Source organism: Echinops telfairi, unplaced genomic scaffold (genome assembly GCF_000313985.2).
Source record: "Echinops telfairi isolate 266 unplaced genomic scaffold, ASM31398v2 ScPeMD7_9;HRSCAF=40, whole genome shotgun sequence".
In the NCBI taxonomy this organism is placed as follows: Eukaryota; Metazoa; Chordata; class Mammalia; order Afrosoricida; family Tenrecidae; genus Echinops; species Echinops telfairi.
In genome coordinates, this window is record NW_022103906.1 from 11,369,165 (window position 1) to 11,395,169 (window position 26,005).

General features: G+C 40.0%; 1 protein-coding gene across 1 annotated transcript in view; it reads left to right on the plus strand.

Annotated features, from left to right (window-relative positions):
• Positions 1-23: 23 nt before the first annotated feature.
• Positions 24-26,005, plus strand: part of AGPAT5 (1-acylglycerol-3-phosphate O-acyltransferase 5) — a 73,788-nt gene continuing 47,806 nt past the window's right edge. Inside the window, exons 1-3 of the mRNA XM_013005922.2 lie at positions 24-298; positions 15,805-15,874; positions 21,303-21,418. Coding sequence (XP_012861376.2) covers positions 80-298; positions 15,805-15,874; positions 21,303-21,418 — 405 coding nt within the window. The 5' untranslated portion in view covers positions 24-79. The remainder of the gene's footprint in view (positions 299-15,804; positions 15,875-21,302; positions 21,419-26,005) is intronic.

Genomic DNA, 26,005 nt, shown 5'->3' on the forward strand with positions numbered 1-26,005 from the left:
CGAGTGAGCGGGGCAGTTTGGGGAAGTGGTCCCGGCCGGGAGCCGGGAGGTGCGGCCACAGCAGGTGCCGGCGTGGACCATGCTGCTGTCTCTGATGCTCCACACGTTCTCTCTGCGCTTCGTGCTGCCGGGCGCGATGCTCCTGGGCACGGCCCCCACCTACATCCTGGCCTGGGGGGCCTGGAGGCTGCTCTCCTGCTTCCTGCCCACCCGCTTCTACCATGCGGTGGACGACCGGATCTATAGCATCTACCAGAACATGGTGCTCTTCTTCTTCGAGAACTACACCGGGGTGCAGGTGAGGCTCCTTCTGTCCAATGACTGCGGCCGCCCCTCCTGCCTCCCAATCTCTCCACCCGAGGCCCCCGCGGGGTCTCCGGGCAGTTTTTTCAATTTCAAACTAGCCACGTCGCCTGACCCCACTCCATCCCACTCCACTGGGGCTTAAGGTCGTTCTGTTTTATCTGCAGATCGGACCTCAAGAACACCAGCTACCTTAACCCAGCCTCCCACAGTGAGGGAAGTTTCCTGGTCTTAAGCTTTGGTCCAGTGCTGCACGCAGTCTTCTGTGGTCACTGGGGAGTTGTAGTAACATTGGTGACACTGCAAGTGAATATAATCCGCGTGTAGACCCAAGTGTTCGTTTTACCCCAGTTTTGAGATATTATCTGTTTAGCAAGGCACCTAAGTGCAGATGAACATTGAAATAGGGCAAACATTTGACATTTTCTGGAGTTGTGCCCAAAGAGATGGTAATGCTGCAACATGAGATGTTCGAACTAAAAGTGTGCTTCTAAATCTGTTCTTAGAGGACCTCTATTGCAACTTACACTGAGCAAGAAGTACATTGTTTTGCATTCTTCCCAGGGTAAGTGATAGCTAGGTGAGGAAATGAATACATTTGTTGCAATAGAAGCCTTACTGTCGCCACAAAGTTCTTGCCAACTGACTAAGCTTAATATGTGGCGAATCCTTTGAGTGCTGTTTCTTTTTTTTGCAGAGATTGGATTTGTAGATTGAATTTGCAAAACTCAGACAATGAAAGTAAAAGGCCCTCAACATTTGGGTTATTTGAAGTCTCATAAAGACAAACGAGTTGTTTTTTATTTCATAGTTTGAGAAAAAGCTTGGTTATTCCTAAAATCCAGTTAGTCTTTATTTTTTGTCGGGAGCAGAAGGAAGGAGAATGGGAAGGTATTGTTCTGTCTTTAAAAACCCTTTTCCCCCCTGGAGCAGCTGTTTTCGCCCTGCTGCAGGGTTGAGCTACCAGTTGCACTGCTCATGATCCTTCATGGCTGCATTTGGCAAAGTTGGAAGCTCTATGGAGCAATGGGAATAGGAGAGGCTAGAGGCAAAATTTAAACCTGTTTCAGCAAGTGTTTCGTGGAAAGACAAACCACTCTTCCGGTTATGGTTTTCTGGTAATTTTTTTTTTTTTTTTGGTTTTTAGTTCAAAACTTTATGGTTTTCTGGTAATTTTTGTTGCTGCTGTTCATTTTCTCTCTTTTTAAAAATCATTTTATTGGGGGCTCCTACAACTCTTATCACAATCCATACGTACATCAATTGTGTCAAGCACATTTGTACATTTGTTACCCTCATCATTCTTAAAACATTTGCTCTCCATGTAAGCCCCTGGCATCTGCACCTTAGTTTTCCCCTTCCTACCCCGTTTCCCCCTCCCTCATGATGATTTATGAATTATATTTGTCATATCTTACACTACCCGATGTCTCCCTTCACCCATTTTCTGTTGTCCGTCCCCCAGGGAGGAGGTTATATGTAGATCCTTGTAATTGGTTCCCCCTTTCCACCCCACCTTCCCTCCACCCTCCCCTATTGCCACTCTCACCACTGGTCCTGAAGGGATCATCCATCCTGGATTCCCTGTGTTTCCAGTTCCTATCTGTGCCAGTGTACATCCTCTGGTCTAGCCAGACTTGTAAGGTAGAATTGGGATCATGATAGTGGGGGGAAGGAAGCATTTAGGCAATGGAGGACAGTTGTATGTTTCATGGGTGCTGTACTGCTCATCTCTTCCTTACAACCTTTCTGTAAGGGGGTATCTAATTGTCTACAGATCTGCTGTGCATCTCCACTCCGCACTCCTCCTCATTCACAATGATAAGATTTTTTGTTCTGATGATGCCTGATACCTCATCCCTTCTACACCACATGCCTTCGACACCTCGTGACCACAGAGGCTAGTGTGCTTCTTCCATGTGTCCTTTTTTGCTTCTGAGCTAGATGGCCGCTTGTTTACCTTCAAGCCTTTAAGACCCCAGATGCTCTATCTTTTGATAGTTGGGCATCATCAGTTTTCATTACCACATTTGCTTATGTACCCGCTTTGTCTTCAGGGATCATATTGGGAAGGTGAGCATCATGGAATGCCAGTTTAATAGAAGAAAGTGTTCTTACATTGAGGAAGTACTTGAGTGGAGACCCAATGTCCATCTGCTACCTTAATACTAAACCTATAAATATATTTACATAGATCTATTCCCTATTGTTATATAAAATATATTTACAAATGTACATGTCTGTACTTAGACCTCTATAAATGCCCCTTGCTTCCTGGTTCTTTCCTCCTCTTTCCTTTGACTTTCCTCTTGTCCCACTGTCATGCTCAGCCTTCATTTAGGTTACAGTAACTGTCGGTTACATTACCCTTGATCACGCCAACCCAGGGACAAGGGAAAAACAACTGATGCAAATTGGTGGTGAGGAGGGTGTAGGAGGCCAGGTAGGGCGTGATCAAGGGTTTTCTGGTAATTTTAAGATGAATCTCATTTTATTTATTTAATTTATATTTATTTTTATTAAATGTTTTAAAAATAGTTTTATTGACCTATAATTCACATATCATACAATTCAAATGCTTAATTTCTTTTTTTTTATTAATCATTTTATTAGGGGCTCATACAACTCTTCTCAAAATCCGCACATACATCAGTTGTGTAAAGCACATTAGTACATTCATTGCCCTCATCATTCTCAAAACATTTGTACTCCACTTAAGCCCCTGGCATCAGCTCCTCATTTTTCCACTCCCTCCCTGCTCCCTCCTCTCTAATCTCATTTTAAATTCCCTCTTAATTCACACTTCATCATTTCTATGTGCCTTTTAAAATTCCCTCTTAATTCACACTTCATCATTTCTATGTGCCTCACCAAGTTCTCTAAACTTAGGGCCACATGATAGTTAAGTATCAAATTCACATCAGATGACAGCTGTCCTAGGCTGGTGTACAGACTTAGAAAGTAGGTGCAAAATTAGTCACCCCTTAGAAAGCAATTCTGTTTCAGTTTAAAAAATAATGGTATGTTCCACACGATATAGTGCATGAAGTACCATAGAAATTTTTGTTTGGCAAATTTATTTTTAAAAATTATTGTAAAATTTCACATTGTTGAGCGCCATCAGCTTTCTTCGTCTTGATGCCTTATATCCTTAAGTGGATGGTCATCTCCCATTTTCCCCCATTGTGAACTCTGCTGCTGTGAACATGGGAGCGTATACATCCACTTGTGATGTGTCTCTTATTCTTTAGGTGATAGACTATAGCCCACAGAGCAAGTGAAGTTGAGTGCTTAGAGCTAGAGACTGGCTTGTGGAGTGATGTGTCTCTGGGTACTTACTGTATATACTCGTGTATAAGCTGAGTTTTCAGCATATTTTTTATGCAGTTTCAGTGGGAAAATTAGGTGCTCTGGCTGATAATTTGGGTCAACTTATACTTGAGTATATGCGGTAATTGGGGGAGCTGGATTTACTGACCTACAGAGCTGGAGCTTTAGCTAGCTTATATTCAAGAGTAAGTTAGAGAGTCTCTTCTGATATTAAGTTTGGTTGTTTCTTTGTCGTGTTGTTTTTTATTAAATACTTTTATTGGGGCTCTTACATCTCCATCACAATCCATTTGTCTTAGATATCGCTAAATTGGTTTCCTTAATAGCTGTACATACCTACAGGTCCACCAGCAATGGAGGAGAGTTGCTATCTCCCCAGAGCCCCTCCAACACTTGTTACTTTCTGATTTTTTGAATTGGGCTATCTTTGAGAGTGTTAGGTGGTATCTCATAGTTGTTTTAATTTGCATTTCTCTCATGGCTAATGATTGGGAACATTTTCTCATATGTTTATTGGCTATTTGGATTTCTGCCCTTGTGAAACTTCTGTTCAGGTCCTTTGTCCACCTCCTCAGTGGGCAGTTAGTTTTTCTCTTATGCAAAAGTATTGTAGATTTTAGTAATAAGGCCTTTGTGTGATGTGTCATTGCTAAAGGTATTTTCCCAGTCAGTGGGCTCTCACATTATTCTCTTGATGAATTCTTTCGATGTACACAGATGACTTATCTTCAGTATATCCCACTTGTCTTTTTGTGACTCCTCTGTATCCTTCCCTATTTCTGATAGCCTATGTATTCCCTGTGCCAAGGTTCTCAGGTTTATCCCAATTCCCTCATTAATGGCCCTAATTGTCTGGGGTTTTACCCTAAGGTCTGTGATCCATCTTGAGTTTATTGTGCATGGAGTGAGGTAAGGGTCTTGCTTCATATTTCTGCAGGTAGATATCCATTTTTTCCCGTGCCACTTATTGAAGAGGGCATCTGCTTCCTATTTGATATTTTTGGGGCCCTTATCAAAAATCAGTTGTCTGTACGCTGTTGTTTTTATTTCTGGGTTTTCAGCTCTTTTCCTTTGGTATGAATATCTGTCATATCAGTACCACACTGTTTTGACCACTGTGGCTGTGTAAGTAGGTGCTACAGTCACGTAGGGCAAGCCCTCCCACTTTGTCCTTCTTGAGGAGTTCTCTGCTAATTCTGGCCTTCTTCCCTTTCCATATGAAGTTGGTAGTCAGCTTTTCCAATTCTTTGAAGAAGGATGATTCATACTGGGATAGCATTGAACTTATATAGTGCCTTGGGCAGAACCAACATCTTTACTTTGAGTCTTCCTATCCACAAACATGGGATATTCTTCCATTTGTTGATGTCACTCTTGGTTTCTTATAATGGTGTTCTTTAGTTTTCCTCATATAAATCTTTTTTTTTTTTTAGTCAGGTATATCCCTAGATATTTCGTTTTGTGCTTGGCTATTATAAAGGGTACTACCTTTTTAATCACTTCTTCTGTGATCTTGTCTGATGTGTACAGCAGTCTGATAGACTTTTGTTTGTTGATCTTGTATCCTGCTAATCTGCCATATTCCACTGTCGCTTCCAACACTCTACTTGTGGCGTTTGGGGCTTTTCTATATAAAAATCAGAATAACAATAGTTTTGCCTCTTCCTTCCCCAGGCGAATACCTTTGATGTCTCTTCTTTCTTTTATTATGTTAGCTAGGAACTCCAGTATGATGTTAAATAAGAGTGGGGACAGGGGTCATCCTTGTCTGCTTTCATTTTTCAGTGGGATTGTGTCAGTCTTTTCTCCATTGACTACCACATTGCCTGTTGGTCTTTCATATATAGCTAGTATAATATTGAGGAATTTTCCATCCATTACTACCTCCTTGATTGTCTTAAACAGGAATGGGTGTTGGATGTTGTCGAATGCTTTCTCTGCATCTATTGATATTTTGTGGTTCTTATAATTTTTCCTGTCAATGTGGCAAATGATACTAATAGTCTTTTGTATGTTGAACCATCTCTGCATCTCTAGTATGAATCCCACTTGGTCGTCATGGTGAATTATTTTTTTAATATGCTTTTGTATTCTATTGGCAAGTATTTTGTTAAGGATTATTGCATTGATGTTCATTAGGGATATTGGTCTGTCGTTCTCAATCTTGTGGTATCCTTATCTGCTTTAGATATCAGAGTTATACTAGCTTTATAGAAATAATTAGGGAATTTTTCCGTCTTTTTCTATGTTCTGGAAGAATTTGTGTAGGATTGGTGTCAGTTCTTCCCTGAATGCTTGGTAGAATTCTCCTGTGAAGCCATCTGGTCCAGGGGATTTTTTTGTTGGTATTCCCTTGATAACCTTGTCTGTTTCTTTAATTGCTATGGGTCTATTGATTCTTGACACCCATTGGGGATAGTCTAGGGAGGGATGGTTTTTCCAAATATTTGTCCATGTCTTACAAGTTGTTGAATTCATTAGAGTACAGTCCTTTGTAGTACTGTGTAATTAGCCTCTTGATTTCGTTAGGGTCTGTTGTAATGTCCCCTGTTTCATCCCTCATCCTTCCTATTGAAATTTGTTCCTTCCTTTCTTTGGTTAGGTTTGCACTGGTCTTTCAATTCTCTTAATCCTTTCAAAAAACCAACTTTTAGTTACATTAATTTTTTCCATAGTTTTCTTATTTTCTCTCTCCTCTATCTCAGCCCTGATTTTTATTATTTCTTTCCTTTTGCTTAGTTGCATTGTCCTGTTGACTCTGCTCTAATTGGTGTAAGTTTTGTGCCAGCATAGCAACCATAAGCCTCTCTTTTTCATGTATTGCTGTTAAACTTCCTCTGATAAATGCCTTTGTTGGGCCCCAAAGGTTTTGGTACGTCATATTTTCATTCTCATTGGTTTCTAGAAACGTTGTGCTTTCATCTCTTATCTGGGCCAATACCCACTGCTTTTGAAATAGAGTTATTCATCCTCCAGTTGTTTTCCCTTGTTTACTTCATCATCCTTTTGTTGATTTCCAGCCTATGGCATAGTGGTCAGAAAGATAAATCTGTATAATATCTATGTGCTTGCACTTACACAGGTTCGACTTGTGTACCAGCATGTGGCCTATCTTTGAGTCGAAGAGCACTGGGCTATTTTCTTTGGGGAACTTGTATGGGTGCTTCTTCAAACTACCAGCAGGTAGCTGCAATTTGGGGGTCAGGCTACCACTGTATCTTCCTGTGGTTTCACTCTTACTATAGTCAACCAGTATTCCGTTATTTGCAATGTGAGTTGGATAGTCCTCTCATGGGATGCTAGTCAGGTGGTTGTGGGCCCAGGAGCATGTTGCTTCACTGGCTGATATTTCAAGGAGCTGTGGTGGTGTGCCCCACGGGGCCTGGAGCCTCTTAGATGCCGTGTGGTGTTTCCCTCTGCAACTGGAGTGTCATAGAGGGTGGATGGGTGTACCCTCTTTGGTGTAGAGCACCGTGGATGGCAGGTGGAATTACCTAAGTTGGAGAGATTGCCGTTCAGGTTGGGTAGATGTTCCTGCAGCAGCATGGAGCTCTACAAACGGCTGGCAAGAGTTTCCCCAGTTACCTATAGGGCCTTGGGGTGTAGGCGGGAGTTCCCTAGCCATTTGAAGGGGAGATCCCCCAGCCGTTTGAGGTACAGTAGAGACCATGATTTCCCCAGCTGTGTGTAAAACCCACAAGTCTGGGTGGCAGCTCCCCCAACAGTGCAGTCAGAGTTGCTCTAAATGGAGGGGAGTGGCCTGGAGGCTGGTTGTAGCATGTGGAAGGAAAGAAAAAGAAAGAAAGGAGAAGACGAGCAAAAATTAAAAAGAAACTAACATACACAAGAGCAAAGACACAACAAAAACAAAGAAACAAAAAAAAAAGAAAAGTACAAAAAAGTGATCCTGCAGGAGAGAGAGAAGAGATAGAAGAAAAGGAAAAAAGAGGAAAAGGGGAAAGAAGAAGGAAAAAAAATAGTTAGCTGGGCCCTGTGCCAGGCCATGTGCAGCTCTGCCTGTGTGCCGCACTGCCACAGGGGCACGCTGGAGCTCTCCCTGCTGGGTGGGCGGAGTTGCCTTAAGCAGCCGGTAAGAGGCTGAAAGCCAGCAGTGGCATGTGGAAGGAAAGAGAGGGAGAGGAGAGAAAAGAAAAATATAGAAGAAAGAAAAGGAAATAAAAAAAGAAAGAAGAAAGAAGAGCAAAACCCACAAGTGTGCTGACTGAGGTGGGAAAGGGAGACGAAAATAAAGAGTTGAGAGATAACTAATCCCTGATCACCTGAATGTGGGGCTGGAAGGGTTTAAACCCTGACCCAAGGTAATGGGTGGGTTGCCCTTTTGGTGCAGGTCCCATGGGTGCTGGCAGGATTGCTCTAGTGGGCAAGATCACCATGGAGGTGCAGAGGTTTCCTCAGCAGCATGGAGCACTGCAGATGGCTTTTTTAGATGCCTTGTGCGGTGTGCAGCACACAGAGGGCAGGCTGGAGCTCCCCCTGCTCTTTGAGTGGAGTTGCCCTAGAAGCCAGCACTGCGTATGAAAGGAAAGAAAAAGAAACGAAAAACAAAATTGACTGCAATGGGAAAGAGAAAGGAGAGAGGATAAGAAAAAGAATAAAAAGTAAGGGATAGCTGACCTCTGATTACCTGACCGTGGGGCTGGGAGGTTCCAACCCTGCCTCAAGGTGGTGGGGTTGTGTGCCTGCTTGGTGTTGGGCCCCACAGGTGCTGGGTAGAATTACCCTTATAGGCAAGATCACAGCAGAGGCCAGGCAGAGGTTCCCACAGTGCTGTGGAGAGTTGGAGATGACTGGTATAGCTGTCTTGTGCCTTATACAACACTGCAGCAGGCAGGGAGGGTTGGGGAGGGGTGGGTCAAGTTCCCTCTGCCTCATGTAGGGCCCCAGGACAGGCAGGGCCACCCCCACCCCCACCACCCCCCAGCTCTTTGTAGGACCACTGAGGGAGGACAGTAGCTATCCCCCACCCCCAAGTTGGGCTTTTGAAGTTGCCCTAGCTAGTGCCAAGACCACTGATGCCCTAGTAGCTCAGGGAAGTTTTTTGTTTTTGTTTTGCCTGGTCAACTGGAGTTAAATTAAATTGGACTCCTGGCTATGGGCTCTCTGATTGTGCTCCGTGAGATTATTCTGGGAATGATGTTTGCTCCAGAGGCTCTTTGTTATGTTAAAAGCCTCCAGGCTCTATAGCTAACTTCTGTTAATGTATGCTAAAGGATCTGTTCTGCAGGTTTGTCTTGGAGTTAAACAATGAGCCTGGGATTTGCAGTTTTTACCAAGAAATATTTTTTCTATTTTACATTGGCTTATGGGGTGCCCTGATTTCGGGGCTGTCTAGCCAAACCCCAGGGGAGGAGATCTAGATTATCAGAGAGGTTGTTTTCTTCTCGGCCAACTGGAACTGAATCCCCCACCCGGGCTATGGCTACCCGCTTGTGCTCTGGCACACTGTGATCTGACTCAGGTAAATTTCCTGATACCTTTTCACTTGCTGCAAATCTATGGCTACCCTGCGCTGATCCGAACCCCTAGCCTAAGATTGCAAGGTAGCTAACAGTTTGGGGAGCTCTGGTGTGGGGCCTTGTGACTAGCTTTAAGAGGATCTCTCCAAGTCTGGGATTTTGACCACTTTTAGACAGCAGCCTGGGGTAATCTCTGCTCACTTCAGGACTAGAGAGCTAGCCGGGGCTTGGTCCGAAGCCGGCAAGCCCAGCACAGTGAGCCTAGAGCATTTCAATGCATTCTCAGTTTGCTTTGTGAGTGAAAATTTTAAAAAGCAGGGGTCTGGTCGGACCCTAGTATCCTAATTCTAGTTTTAGGACTTGGCCTCCCAGTCTCGTTCTCCTTACCTCTTAATTTTCTGGTCTGGCAGCAGGAGCTCCCGGCGGGTATATCTGCCTGGATGCCATCTTCCCTCTGTTCTCCAATATTTTTGTCTTTTTAATGACCTGTTTCTTTATTCATGTATAGCCTTGATGTCATCCCACAACTCATTAGTTCTATTAGTATTTAATGCATCAGATTGCTCTGAGATACTCTCTCAATTCAGGTTGGATATAATCAAAGTCATATTTGGACCTTCATGGATTTGGTTTAATTTTTATCAGCTTCACCCTGAAATGACATGAGCACTCGATGGTCTTTTTCATAATTGGCCTTGGCTTTGTTTGGGCTGAGGATGTTGAGCTTCTCCAGTCCCCTTTGGCAAGGTCCACATGGGTGGTCCCATTTTTGTTGGAAAAGAAAATGGGATCTGCAGTGAAGAAGTCATTACTCACCACCATTTAGATTCTGACTCATAGAGCAAAATAGAACTCCTTTCCCAAGAATGAATGATGGGTTCAAGCCCCCACCCTTATGGTTAACAGCTCAATGTGCATCCCACTGCAACACTGGTCTTGCAAAATTCTGTCATCTCCAGCTTTTTTTATCTCCAAGACCATATCTATTTTCCATAGTGATCCTCTTTGTTTCCAACTTTGACTTTGAAATCATCAGTAATTACCCATGTATCTTGATGGCATGTTTGATCAGTTCAGCGGCTGGTGCATACATTTGATTAATAGTTATACTAACTGAACTTACGTGGATATTCATCCTATCAAAGGCTACATTGTGCTTTAGATATTGCGATGATCTTTTTGACAGTGAATGAGGTAGACTTAAATTTGTCATTCCTGGCATATTAAGCCTTATTATGATTATCTGACTCAGATTGGCCAATGCTTCAGATACTGATCTTTATGGGCTTCATTTCATTTTTAGATGACTCAGATTTTCCTAGATTAGTTGTACATTTCAAGTCCCGATTATGAACAGATGCTTGTGACTGTTACTCCTCCTTTTGAGTTATTCCGTCTGCCAGTGAAGGTCCAGAAAGTTTGACTCCATCCACCTTCTTTTTTTTTTCTTCATCCACATTCTTAAGATTGACTCTACTTTGAGGAGGCAGCTCTTACCTGTCTTACTGTGAGCGCCTTCCCACCTGAAGGCGCATCTTCCAGCACTATATCTGACAATATTCAGCTGTCAGTGGCTAGCCCCTCAGAAATGGACAGACTCATTTCTGTTTACCTGTCTGTTTGATGTATCCACCATGGGTGACCTTGATGGTATTTGACTGTTGATATAGCTTCTGGTATCACAGTAAGACAAACTGACAGATGAGTAGTGATGTATATGCATATATGTATATACGTAAACACACATACACTCATACAAACAAGGGGGTTTCAAATGTTCCACCATCACTTAATGTTTTGTATAATTTTGAATTTCCTTTAATAAATTCAATGTCTTAAATTTGGCAATTTAGCAAGGAATCTTTAACAGTTCTCTAATCCTTGGTAACCATTTATAAATTTTGGTTCCTGTCTTTTTGGCCTATCTAGATATGTCAAATAAATGTCAAATCATGTATTATTTGCCCTTATATAACTGACTTATTTAATTCAGGTTACTGTCTTCAGAGTTCATCCACGTTGGAGCACATATTAGGACTCCATTTCTCTCTGGATAAGTGGTATTCCATTGTATGTATGTACCACATTTATTTATCCATTAGTCTGTGGATGGATATTTTGGGAGGAAAATCTGCTTTAAAATCATTACAATAAGGTAGCACAGGTAGATTTCTAGGTAATTACATAGTGACTTAATAATTCACTGTATGATTAATTTTAAAATTCTTAGGAAAATTACTATGGCTATCTTATTAGTTATATACGCACTGATAAGAAAGTAATAACTGTCTTAAGTATTTTGAAAAACCTATATTCTTAAAACATTTTGCTTAAAACCAAAAACAACCTTTCTGTAAAATGTATGGAAGAACTTTGATAATTTGCAGTTAGAATGAAACTCTTGTTTCTCTTTGGAGCCTTGGAAACATAAACAAAAGACTTTAAAAATCTGGTATTTATTTTTTTTGGAGGGGAGGGTATATTTGAATGTCTAAACATTATAGTTATGTGTTCTTTGTTTAATTAGCATTCATTTGAAGTACTTAATGATGGTTTCCACGTGTTATAGGATAGGCAGTTCACAATTTTACCTTGCTTTCAGATCCCGTACATATGAAAGGTAACTTTTATAGCAAATACTCTTATTTTGTAGAATATATTTTAATTTACTTCCATTGATAAGTGAAAATACTTAGAAGCTATCAATGCAAATATGTACTCTGAGATTCCTGAGCTATGTTTTCTCAAAGGCTTACCATCCTTTTTGCATTTAAGTTGGAAATAGCTGTTATTTTAGTGAGATGCCACACATCTTGAAGGATAATCTTAGAACATTTTTATGAGGGTAAATCCAGAAGTATTGTTAGTAGGCTCTAGTTCCTGCAGCACACACAGGTTTATTAAACCAAGCAAACATGCTTCAGCCTGTCTCTGCTCAGTCGAAGGTTTCATACAAGCTCTCTCAGTAACGCTTGTCTTAGTATCCTTAGAGTGCCTTCAAAACCAACCAAACATAAAAGGTCCAATCTGGACAGGAGACCTGATAGGACAGTAAAATTCAACTCACAGAGGTTTGTTCAGAAGGTTATGACAGGATGACAGTGGAAGCCCAAGATACCATATATACTCGTGTGTAAGCCGAGTTTTTCAATATCTTTTTAATTTTGTGGTAACATTAGGTGCCTTGGCTGATATTCTGGTTGGTTTATGCTCGAGTATATGTGTTATATTTATGAGATCTACAGAAGTAAGCCTCCTGTGATTTCCCTCTGTCCATAATGAAAGGATGGGAATAACCTGGTTATCAAACAGTGCATTGGAGAGATGACTATAGGAGATCAAAATGATAAGCCTGACTTGAACAACTGAAACCGTGTCACTTGATTCCCACTATGATACATGGTAGACCTGATTGGTTTTCAACATCGTCTGTGCTTTTGTTTTATTTTCATATTGCGGTTTATCTCTGCTGTATTTGGTCATTGTGGGTAGCCCTCTTGAATTTTTGTTATGTTTGTCTGTTTTTCAATGTATGAAACCCAGGATCGATGAGCCTATAGAGACAACAAGTAGAATAAGGGTTCCTGGGGGGCAGGGGGGGAGAAGGGAGCAGAGGGGAGCTGATATCGAGCACAAGAAGGAAGAGAATGTTCTGAAACTGACTGTGGTAGCAATTGTACAATACTGTTTGATGTGATTGAACTATGGAATGATATGATATCTGTGTTAGCTCCCAATAACACAGTTTTGGGAAAGAAAAAAAACAATAAAATCTATCTACATAGGAATTAATAATCCAAATTGGGGCAGGATTGGGGAGAAGAAAGCTATACTATCTGGTTTGGGGGTTAATCTTAATTATTTTTTTTGAGGGAAACAGGATGATCATAGGATCTTAAATGAAGAAATTTAAGAAAACTGAAAGCTGCATTGGTGAGAATTAAGTCCAGGAAAAGTGAATCAAGGAATGTTTTTCTATCATGACAATTCACCTGCTCATTCTCGCAGGATGGCAAGGGCTCACCTATGAGATTTTCATTGGAAAACGGTATCCCATCCAGTGTATTTAGGCTTTTAGACTTCTTTTCATTCATAATACTCATAGAAACTGTATATGAGTCCCTCAAGGGTGCCAGGCTTGCTGTTGGGAAGTGCTGTAAAGAGAACGCTGAATTCTTTGGGGGAAGGGTTAGAAAGTTGGAAACATTGCCTTCAGAGGGTATAGATCTAGATAGAGGATATATTAGGAAACAATAATTTCACATTTTGGTATTTTTAATAAAGATTTCTTCTTTACTTATCCTTTTATATATCTTTATAACTATATCTGAGGAAGCTTTTAAAAGATCTTAAGAAAATCTCATATTTTAATTTTTCCATGCTTTCCCCCCAAACCATTGTATTAGGAGATAATTCAACATCAGACTATTCCATAGTTCAGTCATATGAAGCAGAACGTTTCTTCTTCTCGAACTCCTAGATAGCAGCTCCACCTCCCCACCATCCCCCTTGTTACCTGATCACCCTTCTGGTACACTTTGGGCTTGATAGGGTTTTTAATATTTTCTGTGCTTTTTCTTGGTATTGAGATTGAGCTCTGTTGTATTAACTTTCTTGACCCTGTGTTGTGTTTTTCTGTGTTTTCAGTAGATGAAACCCAGGATAGGTGACTCTATAGAGACAACAGCTAGAGTAAGGGTCCCGTGAACTTTTTGAAGTCCCTTCATTTCAGACCTGTGACTTTGCTTGTCCATATCACTTCTGTTCCTTTTTAAGGGATTTTGTTCAACTGCATTTCCCCCATCTATTTTACCCAATTAAATTGATTATTTATGTAATCTTCTCTTTAAACTATTGGAGGTCAGTTTTTAAATACTGGGCACATTCAGCTTTGTTATTGAGCTAATCAGATAACATATTTGAAAAGATCATTTTTTTCCGAGCCATTTTGGAGTCTGGAAAATTAAAGAGCCTAATAGTATCTTCAAAAGTAGAGTTTTCTACAAAGCTTTTAGGTTCATGTTTGTATCTTAAAAAAATTTAGAAGATTGTGGCATTTTAAAAGCTATCCTATTTGGACTGAATCAATTAAACCACAACCTTTAAATGTGCTGTTCCTATTTAAGAAGTGCTTGCCTGTGTGTCTACTTATTTTGCAACTACACAGCATAATTTCAAACCCAGTAATACATTAAAAACAATTCACTCATTAAATCAATTCTAACTCATAGTGGCCCTATTGCACAAGGTAGAACTACCCCTGTGGCTTTCTGAGACCAACTCTGTATGGGAATAGAAAGCCTTGTTTGTTTCTCTTGCTGACCTGGCAGTTAGCAGGCACGAGTGTAACCTGCTATGCCACCAGGGCGAACAGTAGCCATAAAATCATTCTGGATCATTGTTCAGAGAATGGTTGCTCAATGAGCCATAACTTCAGTCTACCCTTGAGTAGCTCAGACTCATTTTGAAGGGGAGGGGAGGAGAAGATCAAAGATAAACTTAATTTCTAACAGCATCAGTGGACAAATACTGAAACATGTTGCTATGTGTGGTTTTCTAAGGAAGATAATATAAACTTCCATCTCAGTCTCTGACTTCATATCATTTAATTGCATTTATTTTCAAAGCTATTAGGCTAATGTCCTTTCCCTTTTCTTTCTTTTGTTAAGATAGTAATGAGTGTCTTGACCAAAAGATAAAGCATGTGGAGAAGATAGATCTAAAACAGTATAGCTAATTCCCAGTCTATCATAATCTGTAATGACTAGCTATAGAAACAAATGCTCTGAAATATTATTTCCTTTGAATCCCTGAAAAATGTGCTCCCGATTAAAAAATTATTATGGAATATTTAAGCCCTAAAAAAATAACAAAAACTAATCTACTGAGTACCTATAATACCCACCACCTGAACTAGGAACAAAGCAAGCTAGGTAGGGGTGAAGCCTACTGTGCACTCCCACCCTTGTGCACCCCTTCTCTTTTCCTAAACGTTGCCCTTATGCTGAACCCTTATTTATTTTTTCATAGAAGTACAAAGATTCCTAATACATATTATATACCAGATCTACTTTTCATCTTTAGCATGAAACAAAGTCTCTTATTCTGGTTCAAATCTACTTTTCTGGTCTTGTGTGCTCTCCAAAGGATGCTCTGTGTTTGGTCCCTGACACTGCCATGCACCCAACAGACCTTAGGCATTGCCACATCCATTTTCCTGTTCATACTTTGAAGGAAGAATTTCCCTTCATCTCACCCTTTGAAATCATACCCAGTAAAAATGCCCTCTCCTCTTCAGTTGAAAGTTCCACATACTAAAAGGTATTGCGTAAGTTTTATGCTATGTCTCCGTTCCTGTGTGCGTGCCTGCCTCCAGTAAGCTATTGCCTCGTTGGAGGACAGTTTATCTTATGAACACTGTGTTATCTATTATAAGCACTCAATAAAGGCTTGTATTTTTCCCAGGAGGATATTGATCATTCTGTTTTTATTCTATGATCAATTATCCTGCTCTATACCTAACCACTCTATAGATATGTGCCATTTCTGATCTCAGGCTCCTATGATAAATTTAAATTTTATTAATCATGGGTGGAATATCTAGAACATTCTATTTTGTTAAAATGTGGACATTCTCTTTTGTGTATTACATGTTTTAAAATATCAAAGATGTTTCTTTTTTTGTGTCTTTCAGATATTGCTATATGGGGATTTACCACAAAATAAAGAAAATATAATATATATATCAAATCATCAATCCACAGGTTTGTATTTTATTTGCATGCAACCTACGTTATTCTGTAGCACACACAGACATTCAAAATAATATTCTTTCTCATTTTAATGACATACTCTTTAATAAAAACTTGAATTTTTGAGTAGATATCATCTCTAACTCTTAAATTATTTAAAAATTTTTATAGAAAGTTAGAAATATTAAAGCAGTGAATTTTTCTGAACTTAATAGTTAATCTCTTCGCTTTCTTGGGTATAAATAGTTGGGGGTTCCCCCCCTGTTTCTTTGAATAGCTGTTTAAATAGTTTGCACATTCTTCTCTCTGCATTGGTAGAATAAGTTATGTCACTGGAAGTAGAAATGGTGGCTCAAAGTGTATTTTGTTACTGTTGCTACACTGCAAGCAAGTTGTACCATTATATTTTAGTATGTGAGTACTCATTTCATAAATCCAGTAATAGTTTCTAATGTCTGCAGTTGCTTTTAAAAATATAGATTCAGGAATTTGCAGAAATAGTACCTAGGGTTCTTATTTTCCCCAGTAGTGATATATAACTGTGTTGTGATTTCAAAACCAGGAAATAGACATTGGTTAAGATACGTTCTTCAGATAACCTAATACAAGCCACTTCATATCCACATCAAGCCTGCTTCTGATGCAACTTTAAAAATTTCCATCTTTATCACTTTAAAAAGTACATCATTTAGAAGCTTAAAGCTAAAAGCAACCTAATCAACAATCCTATTCTTACTGGAAAATCACTAATGCCTGCAGCTTTTCTTTATCTTTCTCCTTCAACTCTCTTGTCATGCTTTTGTTGCTTTTTATTCAGCATAGTCCATATTAACTTTAGAAAATTAGACCTTCAATAAGGTCCCTGGGTGGCATAGAGCTTTTCCTGTGCGTCTCAGAAACCCTGTCCACTGTGAGTCGGAATCGACCTGACACAGTGAGTCTGGCTTCTGTTGTTTACTAGAGTTTGGTTTCTCCTGTTTACTCGCCGAAACGTCGGCATTCTAGCCCGTGCAGTGGCACAGCAATCGGGTTTTAAAGGCTCATAGCCAACAAAACTCTATGGAAGCAGTTCGATTTTGTAAAACAGGGTCACTATGAATCAAATTCTGCTTGAGGGTAATAGTCTGTTTGTTTTTATGCCATAGATAAGGAATGGAAAGTACAAGATTTCAAAATGCATGTTTTCAGCTTATTAACTATTGCATTGAGTTATAGGACAAAGGTTGAAGCTACAAGGGATTGATGGAGATTTTGATGTAGCGTATATACTCGAGTATAAGCCAACCCAAATATCAGCCGAGGCACCTAATCTTACCACAAAAACCCACATTAGAAATGCACAGGAAAACTCGGCTTATACAGGAGTATATATGGTATTTGTGTATTTCCCAACTTTATTAGCCTGACTGATTCAGACTATTTGCTGGAGTTATGTTTGACTTTAGCTAAAAAAACCAGAGCAATATTCATGGTCCATGTCTCCTTATAACTCTAGTCTATAAACTATAAAGTCTAGTTTCTTCCTGCATTTTGATTGTTTCTCTAGAGGAGTCCTGGTAGCATGGTGGTTATGCGTTGGGCTGCAAACAGGAAGGTCAGCAGTCCCAAACAATGAACTGCTTGTTAGGAGAAAGACAGGGCTTCATACTCCCATAAAGAGTTATAGTCTCGGAAACCCAGGTGCTGCTCTACCCAGTCCTATCGGGTCACTATGAGTCAGCAGCACCTTAATGGCAGTGAGATTTTTTTCTTTTCTAGGTATATTGGCTTTCTTCACTGTAAATTCATTTCTTCCTAATCATATCTTGAAAACCATATACTAGAGATTGTTCTAACTTACCTAACATAAAAGTAGGTCCTCACTGAATAAGTCCTGTGAACTAAATGTATGTCCCTAAGGCTAACGTACATCTTGAGACTTATGTCCTGCCATTTAATATACCGTAATCTTACTATCAGAAATCACATATCAAAATAAACTGGATTTATGGACTCCAGGTAAGAATTGGCTCATAATAACTTTGACCTGCCCCAGATTTCCTTCATAGTGACTTACTCATTAATTTAAAGCTACTTTTTTTTATTCACACAACTCTATCTTAAAATTCTGTTTTCTGTTTCTTGCCAAAAACCCTGCTTTTTACAGGTTTCATTTAAAGTTTCAGGGAAGGGGAAAAAAAATGCAGTATCATACTAAAGCAGTGGTTCTCAACTTTCCTAATGCCACGGCCCTTCAATACAGTTCCTCATGTTGTGTTGACCCCCAACCATAAAATTAATTTCATTGCTATTTCATAACTGTAATTTTGCTATTGTTATGAATCCGGTGACCCCCGTGAAAGGGTCGTTCAACCCACAGGTTGAGAAGCTGTACTAAAGCATACCTTGTTATATTATGGGCTACAATGTATTTCCAGTGACTTTGAAAAAGCATACAGCAAATCTTAATACAGAATTGTTGCAGGAAAATATGCCATGTCTATTTAGTAGCTTCAACCCCAAATATGTCTCAAGATGTACTGTAGCTTAGGGACATACATTTAGTTCACAGAACTTAGTTCACAGTGTAAGACATGGCAAAATAATAATAATTTGTAATTATCAAGGTTTTGTGAGGAAGGGGGAGCGGGGACGGAGGGGAAAACTGAGCTGATACCAAGGGCTCTAGTAGAAAGAAAATGTTTTGAGAATGATGATGGCAACAAATGTACCTGATACAGTGGATGTATGAATGGATTGTGATAAGAGTTGTATCAGTCCCCAATATAATGATTTTTAAAAAAAGATCATAGATAATGATCTCTCTAAAGGGAACCAGAGACTTTTATAAAGCTTAGATATATGAGTGGATTGGGGGCTCACACTTAATTCTAGCCCCAGTCTAAGAACAGTTGTTCTGAGACGTGGCCTTGCTTATTGCTTGCCCTCATGAAGAGACTAAAGATATGGGTGCAATATCAAAGTGTGGTGAAGAAACCCGATGGTGCCCACCTAAGTGAGGTGTCAACTAAGTCCACATGGAAGAAGCACACTAGCCTGTGTGAGCCAAGGATTATAAATAATAAAACCTAAATCAGAAGGAGGGAAAAGTACCAGAGCTTAAATTGTGAACACTTGGTTTGCAGAGATATGAATAACAGTGTATAAGCCCCAAATCCATGCTTGGATTAAGCTTCTGGTCACTCTCCTCTGAGCACAGTCAAAGGTGGTGAATAGCATTGTGAAGTTGATTATGGCAGATGTAGTTAGGTTAAAATGTAACACTTTATCATTTGATCTCCCATTTGATCCATTTTAAAGTTAAGTTTTTAATATTTATTTTATGCTTTATTTTTGCTCCAAGTTTTTTATGCTTTCTCTAGTCATTGGATTTTTGTTCGTATGATTATATAATTGTAATTTGTATGATTTATATATATATATATATGAAATCTAGGATAGGTAGATCTATAGAGACAGTAACTGGATAGAGACTTGGCAAGGGAGGATGGGGGAATGTAGAGCTAACAACAGTGAGTGAGAAGAAAATGTTCTCAAATTGATGGTAATGATTACACAAATCTTATTTGATTGAACTATTAAATTGTATGATATATGTCTGCCAGTGAATGAATTAAAAAATTAATATCGATGATGGCAACAAATGTGCTTGAAACAATGGATGGATGTATAGATTGTGATAAGAATTGTATGAGCCCCCAATAAAATGATTTTAAAATAAATAAAAAACAAAAAATTTAATATCCCAATAGCGTAGTATTTCAAACCGAAAAAGGAGAAATGTTGGAGGCATCACTATTTATTGGGATGTGTAATAAAATTTATATACATCAAGTTCTGAGTTATGAATGTCTGACTCAGGCACACTCAGTACTTACCATCAATTTTAAGTAAATTGGCCCTCGCTTTGAACTGATTAGACCAACCCTACCTGACACTAAGTCTTCACCAACTTCCTTTTCTTCTAGAGGTAGCATGGTTGACAGCCTGTCTCTGTCTTTTTACTTATATCCAGTCTCTCTAGTTTTCAAGACCGTTTACCCTCTTCATTTCATTTTCTCTTACTCCATTTAAGCCATCTCTTTTCTATCACATGCACACCTTTTGACAAGCGTCTGGGTGACACAATGGTGACGTGCTTGGCTGTTCTCCAAAAGGGAGTCTTTTCAAACCCATTTCACAGCACTGGGGGGAAGCTCTAGCTGCTCCCATAAAGAACACAGCCTGGAAGCCTTTGGGGCAGCTCTGCTGGGTCGCGGCACTGCTCTGAATTGAAACGGGCGCCTCCGCACTTAACAGCAAGCATGCAGTTTGCTGGTTCCTCTCTCTTGTCGTAGCAGAAGCCAGTTCCTCCATGTGGAACGCAAACCAACAGCTTATTTCTTCTAGGAAATTTTGTGGTGGTCACTATATGGGCATTCTTCAGTTATCTGAGGGACACATACCTGCCTAGCAGAGTTGTAAGCTTCTGATCTCGATTTGATTACTCTTATAACCTAGTAGTGCCCTAAAGCTAATTAATAAAGATAAAATCCTTGTTTTTTTGCTGATTGTATACTAGCATATACAGATTATTTAGTTATGCTTGAAAGTTTCATTTTGCAACTTTTGACTTTTTAAAAAATAATAGTTTTATTGATATCTTACACATTCCCATTAGGTTATTCAATCATCGATGCTATCTGCTCCCCTTTCTCTCTCTCTCTCACACACACACACACACACACACACACACACACACACACACACACACCCTCCCGTTCCCTCAGGGAACCACCACTCCTACCACTGTCTCTGAAAGGTCATTCATCTTGACCTTCATGTACCTAGCGATCCTAAATGTACAAGTGAACATATGCAAATCTAACGTGAATCGTGAGGTAACACACAAAAGGCTTACTAGCATGGGGAGGAAATGTAAAGAACTAGAGGATAGTGATGAGGCCCATGAGTGCCATACCGCACCCCGGCTCTATCGTCCGTCCGTTCTGTGTGGTCCTTCTGGGAGGGGCTGTGCAATCATCTTGCAGGTGGATTTGGGGTCTCCATTGCATCCAACCCCCTTCACATTGAGTGGTTGCATGTCGCATCCTTTTGCTTTTAATTTCCTGTTCTTATGAAAAGAAAAAAAAATCTTTATATTTTACAGAATTTAAGAAGTAGGTAAGATTATTTTATTTGTACCTGTTGCTTTTGGATTACTTTGGTTATTGTGAAATTTGTGAATTCCCTTAAATAACTCCTTAAGAAATGCAATAAACAGGTAGTTTTTAAATGGCTGGAGTAGTTTTATCGTAATTTCCTAATAGTTTAATTACAGTATTTGGAAAGTATATACGTAATAGAATACAATGAAGAATCTTTCTTTTCCTGTTAAAGGAATGCTGAAGTTCATATGAAGGTTGTTTGTACACTAGTGAGTTTGGTTTTATCTTTGCAGTTGACTGGATTGTTGCTGACATTTTGGCTGCGAGGCAGAATGCTCTGGGACATGTGCGCTATGTGTTAAAAGATAGATTAAAATGGCTTCCATTGTATGGCTGTTATTTTTGTAAGGTAAATTTTTCCATGTTCTTTTCTTCATATATTGTAATTTATAAAAAAAATAATATATTGAACCACTTAATATTTTTTTTACAAAAGTGTATACTTTTTGGTTTTGTGTTTAATAGCCTATTCTGAATTGAAGTAAATTTATTTGATATTTCTAATGTTGTGTTTTTATATACATGTTTGATGACCCAAATCAAATTGCAAATATATAGATGTACAAAAGTAGAACAGATAGGGAATTCAAAGTCTTAGAATTTGATAATCATGCCATGAAGAAATTAAGAATAAAAGTAGTTATTGTTCAATAGGATATTAAAAATAGCTATATATATCAAGTGCTTAACAAAATATCAGGAGCACAATATGTTATTTATCAAGATTTATTTCAAAATTATATAGTGGCCCATGTGGAGGGAGCACTGTGAGACTGCTTTGCATTTCCAGGTCTTGCCAATATTCTACCTTTAATAGGGTGCAGTCTTAATTACTTTTTAATTCCTTGGTTTAGTAAATACTTGCATTTTCCTTTTCCGATAGGTTTTAGCTTTCCCAGTTCCAAGTGATGGTAGTACCACGGATTTTATTTCATCACACTGAGGATAATATACTTTCTCCTGCACAGACTGGTGGATGTGTCCTTTAGGTGGCTGATTGTTTTAGTGCATGCTTTAAAGACCCCAGCCCACTATCCTTTTTAATAACTGGGCACCATCTAATTTCTGCACTATGCTGTATTATAGCACCCAAACATCAGTGATCATCCCATATGGGTAATTGTGGAGTGGGCCACATTGGAAGATCTAGTTGACCTTTGGTTAGTCTGTAAACCTTAAAGTTGGAGCTTAAACCCATCTGTACAATGTCTTGTCTGTATACTCATTGACTTCCTGAGGAATCACATGAGAAGTAAATTTTTCATAACATTTAATAACTCCTAATAATAATGGTGATTACAACTAGTGTCATAAATCCAGCCAATAATACAGAGCTATCCAAAGACCTTCTTTTCCTGGAATGGGCAGTCAGCTTTGGGAAACATATGGAACCATGTTTTACATATATATGGAGCCATATGATTTGCTTTGTTTCATTTTTCACTTTATCACAGGTATTCATTTGAGTGTAGCAAGAAGTCTGTCAGTTGTCTGTCAGTTTGTCATACTGTGGTGGTGTGTGCATTGTTGTGATGCTGGAAGCTCTGTCACTGGACTTTCAAATGCCAGCAGGGTCACCCAGAGTGAACACATCTTAGTGTAGCTTCCAGACCAAGCACCCACGACGGCACAGAGGCCTCAGCCCCTCGCTTTGGAGGTAGACGTCATCACTGGAAACCTTGTGCGTAGGTTGGGAGCAGTTTCAATGACTGAAAGCGTAGGCAAAAGAAACAGAACATTGCCAGAGATACTGCAGGCAGATGGGATCCTCAAGTCCAAGGGCACTGGAAATGTGACCGAAGAAGAGATGCTGTCTTGGATGGGACGGAACCATGATACTGTGAGTCCAATAAAGCCTGTGGGAATGGAGCCTTTGGGCTTTTCACTTGCTGATGGTGCGTGACTCAAGGTAACGAGAAACAGCTACAAAAATCTAATGATCGAACTTGTAATATACAAAGTATGAATTTAGGAAAATTGGAAGTGGTAAAAATGAAATACAGCACACTAATCCTCGGCATTAGTGAACTGAAATGGACAGGTATTGACCAGTGCCGGGAATCACACAATCAAGAGGAATGGCGTGGAATTCATTGTCAGAAGGGAACTTGCTAACATGCGTCATGAACTACAATGCTGCCTGTGATTGGATTATATCTATCCATCTTCAAGGAAATCTAGTCAATACAACTATTCAAGTTTTTGCACCAACCACAAAAGCTAGTGATAAAATTAAAAAAATTCTACCCGCAACTTTAGTTGGAAATTGATCAAACATGCTGTCAAGATGCATTGGTAATTATTGGTGGTTGGAATGCAAAAGTTGGAAACAAAAAGGAAGGGGGAGTAGTTGGAAAATATGCAGGAGATCACATAATAGAATTTTGCAAAACCAACAATTTGTTCACAGCAAATGTTTTCTTTGAATAACAGGGCAAGAGAATAATGCATGGTTTAAAATCAGGAGAGGTGAGTGTCAGGGTTGTATCCTCTCACCGTACTAGTGCAATCTATATGCTGAGCAGATCCTCAGAGAAGCTAGCGGTAAGAAGAGTGCGGCATCGGGCTTATTAACCTGCAATATGCAGATGACACAACCTGGCTTGCTGAAAGTGAGGAATTGAAGCACTTGCTGAAGAAGAACAAAGATTGTTGCCTTCATTGTGGATGAAAACTCAGTGTAAGGAGGACTAAAATCTTCACATCTGGACCAATAAGTAACATCATGATAAATGGAAAAAGTTGAAGTTGTCAAGAATTTTGTTTACTTGGATCCACAATCAATGTTCATGGAAGCAGCAGTAAAGAGACCACAAGACGTATTACATTAAGTAAATCTGTTGCACATGACCTCTTTAGAGTATTGAAGAACAAGGAAGTTTCTTGGAGGATTAAGGTGTGCCTGCCCCAAACCATGGTATTCTCCACTGCACCATATGCATGTGAAAGTTGGACATTGAATAAGGAAGGCCGTAGAAGAATAAATGCATTTGAATTGTGGTGCTGGAGAAGAATATTGAAAGTACCATGAACTGCAAAAAGGACAATATATTAGAAGAAGTAAGGCCAGAGTGCTCCTTAAGAGGCAAGGATAGCAAGATTTCACCTTACATCCTTGGGTTACTGTTGGTTGACTAGAGAAACAAATCCAGGGACACTCGTGTATAAGAAAGAGCTTTATATAAAAGAGTAATTGTATTTTTTTTATTTTTTTAGTTTTCCAGTCTAGCCTGTTGGGGCACCATGCCCTGTCTCCAATGTCCACCCTCATCATTCCCTGGGGATCTTGCTACTCCCCTCCCCTGCTGTTCTGCTGCCCCCCCCCCAGTGCCTTGCCTCGGCGTGGCGGGGTCAGATCAGGCGCAATTCCCACACTGTGTCACTGGTGTTGTCCCCCGCAGGGCCATGGGCCAGTGAGTGGCATCACGTCTCATAGTGGGGCTGGCCATGTGGTCCTCTCTGTGGACTGGCTGCTCTATTTGGGGTCATCGTCCTCAAGGCCTAGTGGGTCAGGATGTGCTCCAGTCTTTCCTCCTCCCCCGTCATCTGTTCCTGTGTGTTCTGGTCAGATATATCCTTCTCCTGAAGCTGCAGATTCAGTGCCATCCTTTGAGATACATTCTTCTCAGGGGAGGGGCAGAGTAATTGTATATTAAGAAAACATCCCAACCCAGTCTAGATCAAGTCCATAAGTCTGATATTACCCCATATGTCGACACTATTCCATAAATTCCTCTTCAGACTGCAAGGACGCCGGATGCAGGAATATCACACAGGACAGTGGGTGGAAAATCTTGTGGATCCATTGGTGGTGGAAGCATCTCAGCACTGGCGTGGGTCTCCATCCACGTGGCTCTTCCAGCTCCAGGGATCTAGCATAGCTCCATGTGTCTTGGCAACAGGAATCTCTCACAGGAAGAGAGTCTGTATCTGACCTCCAGTGAGCTATTTATCTCTCTTTGTGCCTCCCAAATGAGGTCATCAAGCTGTGACCTGATTGACAGCAAGACGCCACCCCTTTTCAAGTTAACAGGGGATTGTGTAACTGCTACACTACTTTGGACATATTGTCCGGAGAGACTAGTTCCTGAAGAAGGACATCATGTTTGGTAAAGTGGAGGGATGGGGGGAAAATGGGAGGCCCTCAATGAGATAGATTCACATAGTGGCTTCCTCACTGGGTTTAGTCATAGGAACAATTGTGAGGACGGTGCAGGACTGTGCAATGTTTGGTTTTCTTGCACAGAGAATCGCTATGGGTCGGAACGGACTCAATGGCACCCAACCAGAAGAAGAAGAAGGAGTATTAGCAATGGCATGAACTCCACCCTGTGCTAAGCTCTCCCTACCTTTATTACTTACCTCTGGTCATTAGTCACTTTTGCACAGGGACGTGACTGTTGGGTTAGATAAGCATTTCATATAGTGTTATCTTAGATGCCAATTAAAATAGCTATTTACTGTGTAGATTTGTCTCCATCTCCCAGGCTGCTCATTGAGTGTGTTTCTCCGAAATAAATTGAATTCTTCAAACAGCACAACCCCCCCCCCCCCAAAAAAAAGTGGTCTTGCTAGTTGATCTAGAGTTCTATACCATGGTTTAATTTAAAAGTAGCTTTTAGGTAACAGTTTTTGTCACGGCTCACTGTTAAACCCCTCCTTTTAATATAAAGTAAATACCCTTTCTACCTTTTCTTCTAGGCCCAGTTTGGGGGCCACCATGAAATGCTGAGCCTGGTGGCTACTTTTCACCATCTTACTTTTGATTTCGACTTATCTTAATGATAGCACTTACCGACTTTATTAAATAGATCTAGATAGCTGACTTCCTCAGTCATTTGTAAGTTCTTTAAAGAAAGATACTTGGTCTTCAATTCTATATCTAGGAATGAGGGAAACATACTTTATATGCTTTAGAATTACAATAGGTTTTAAA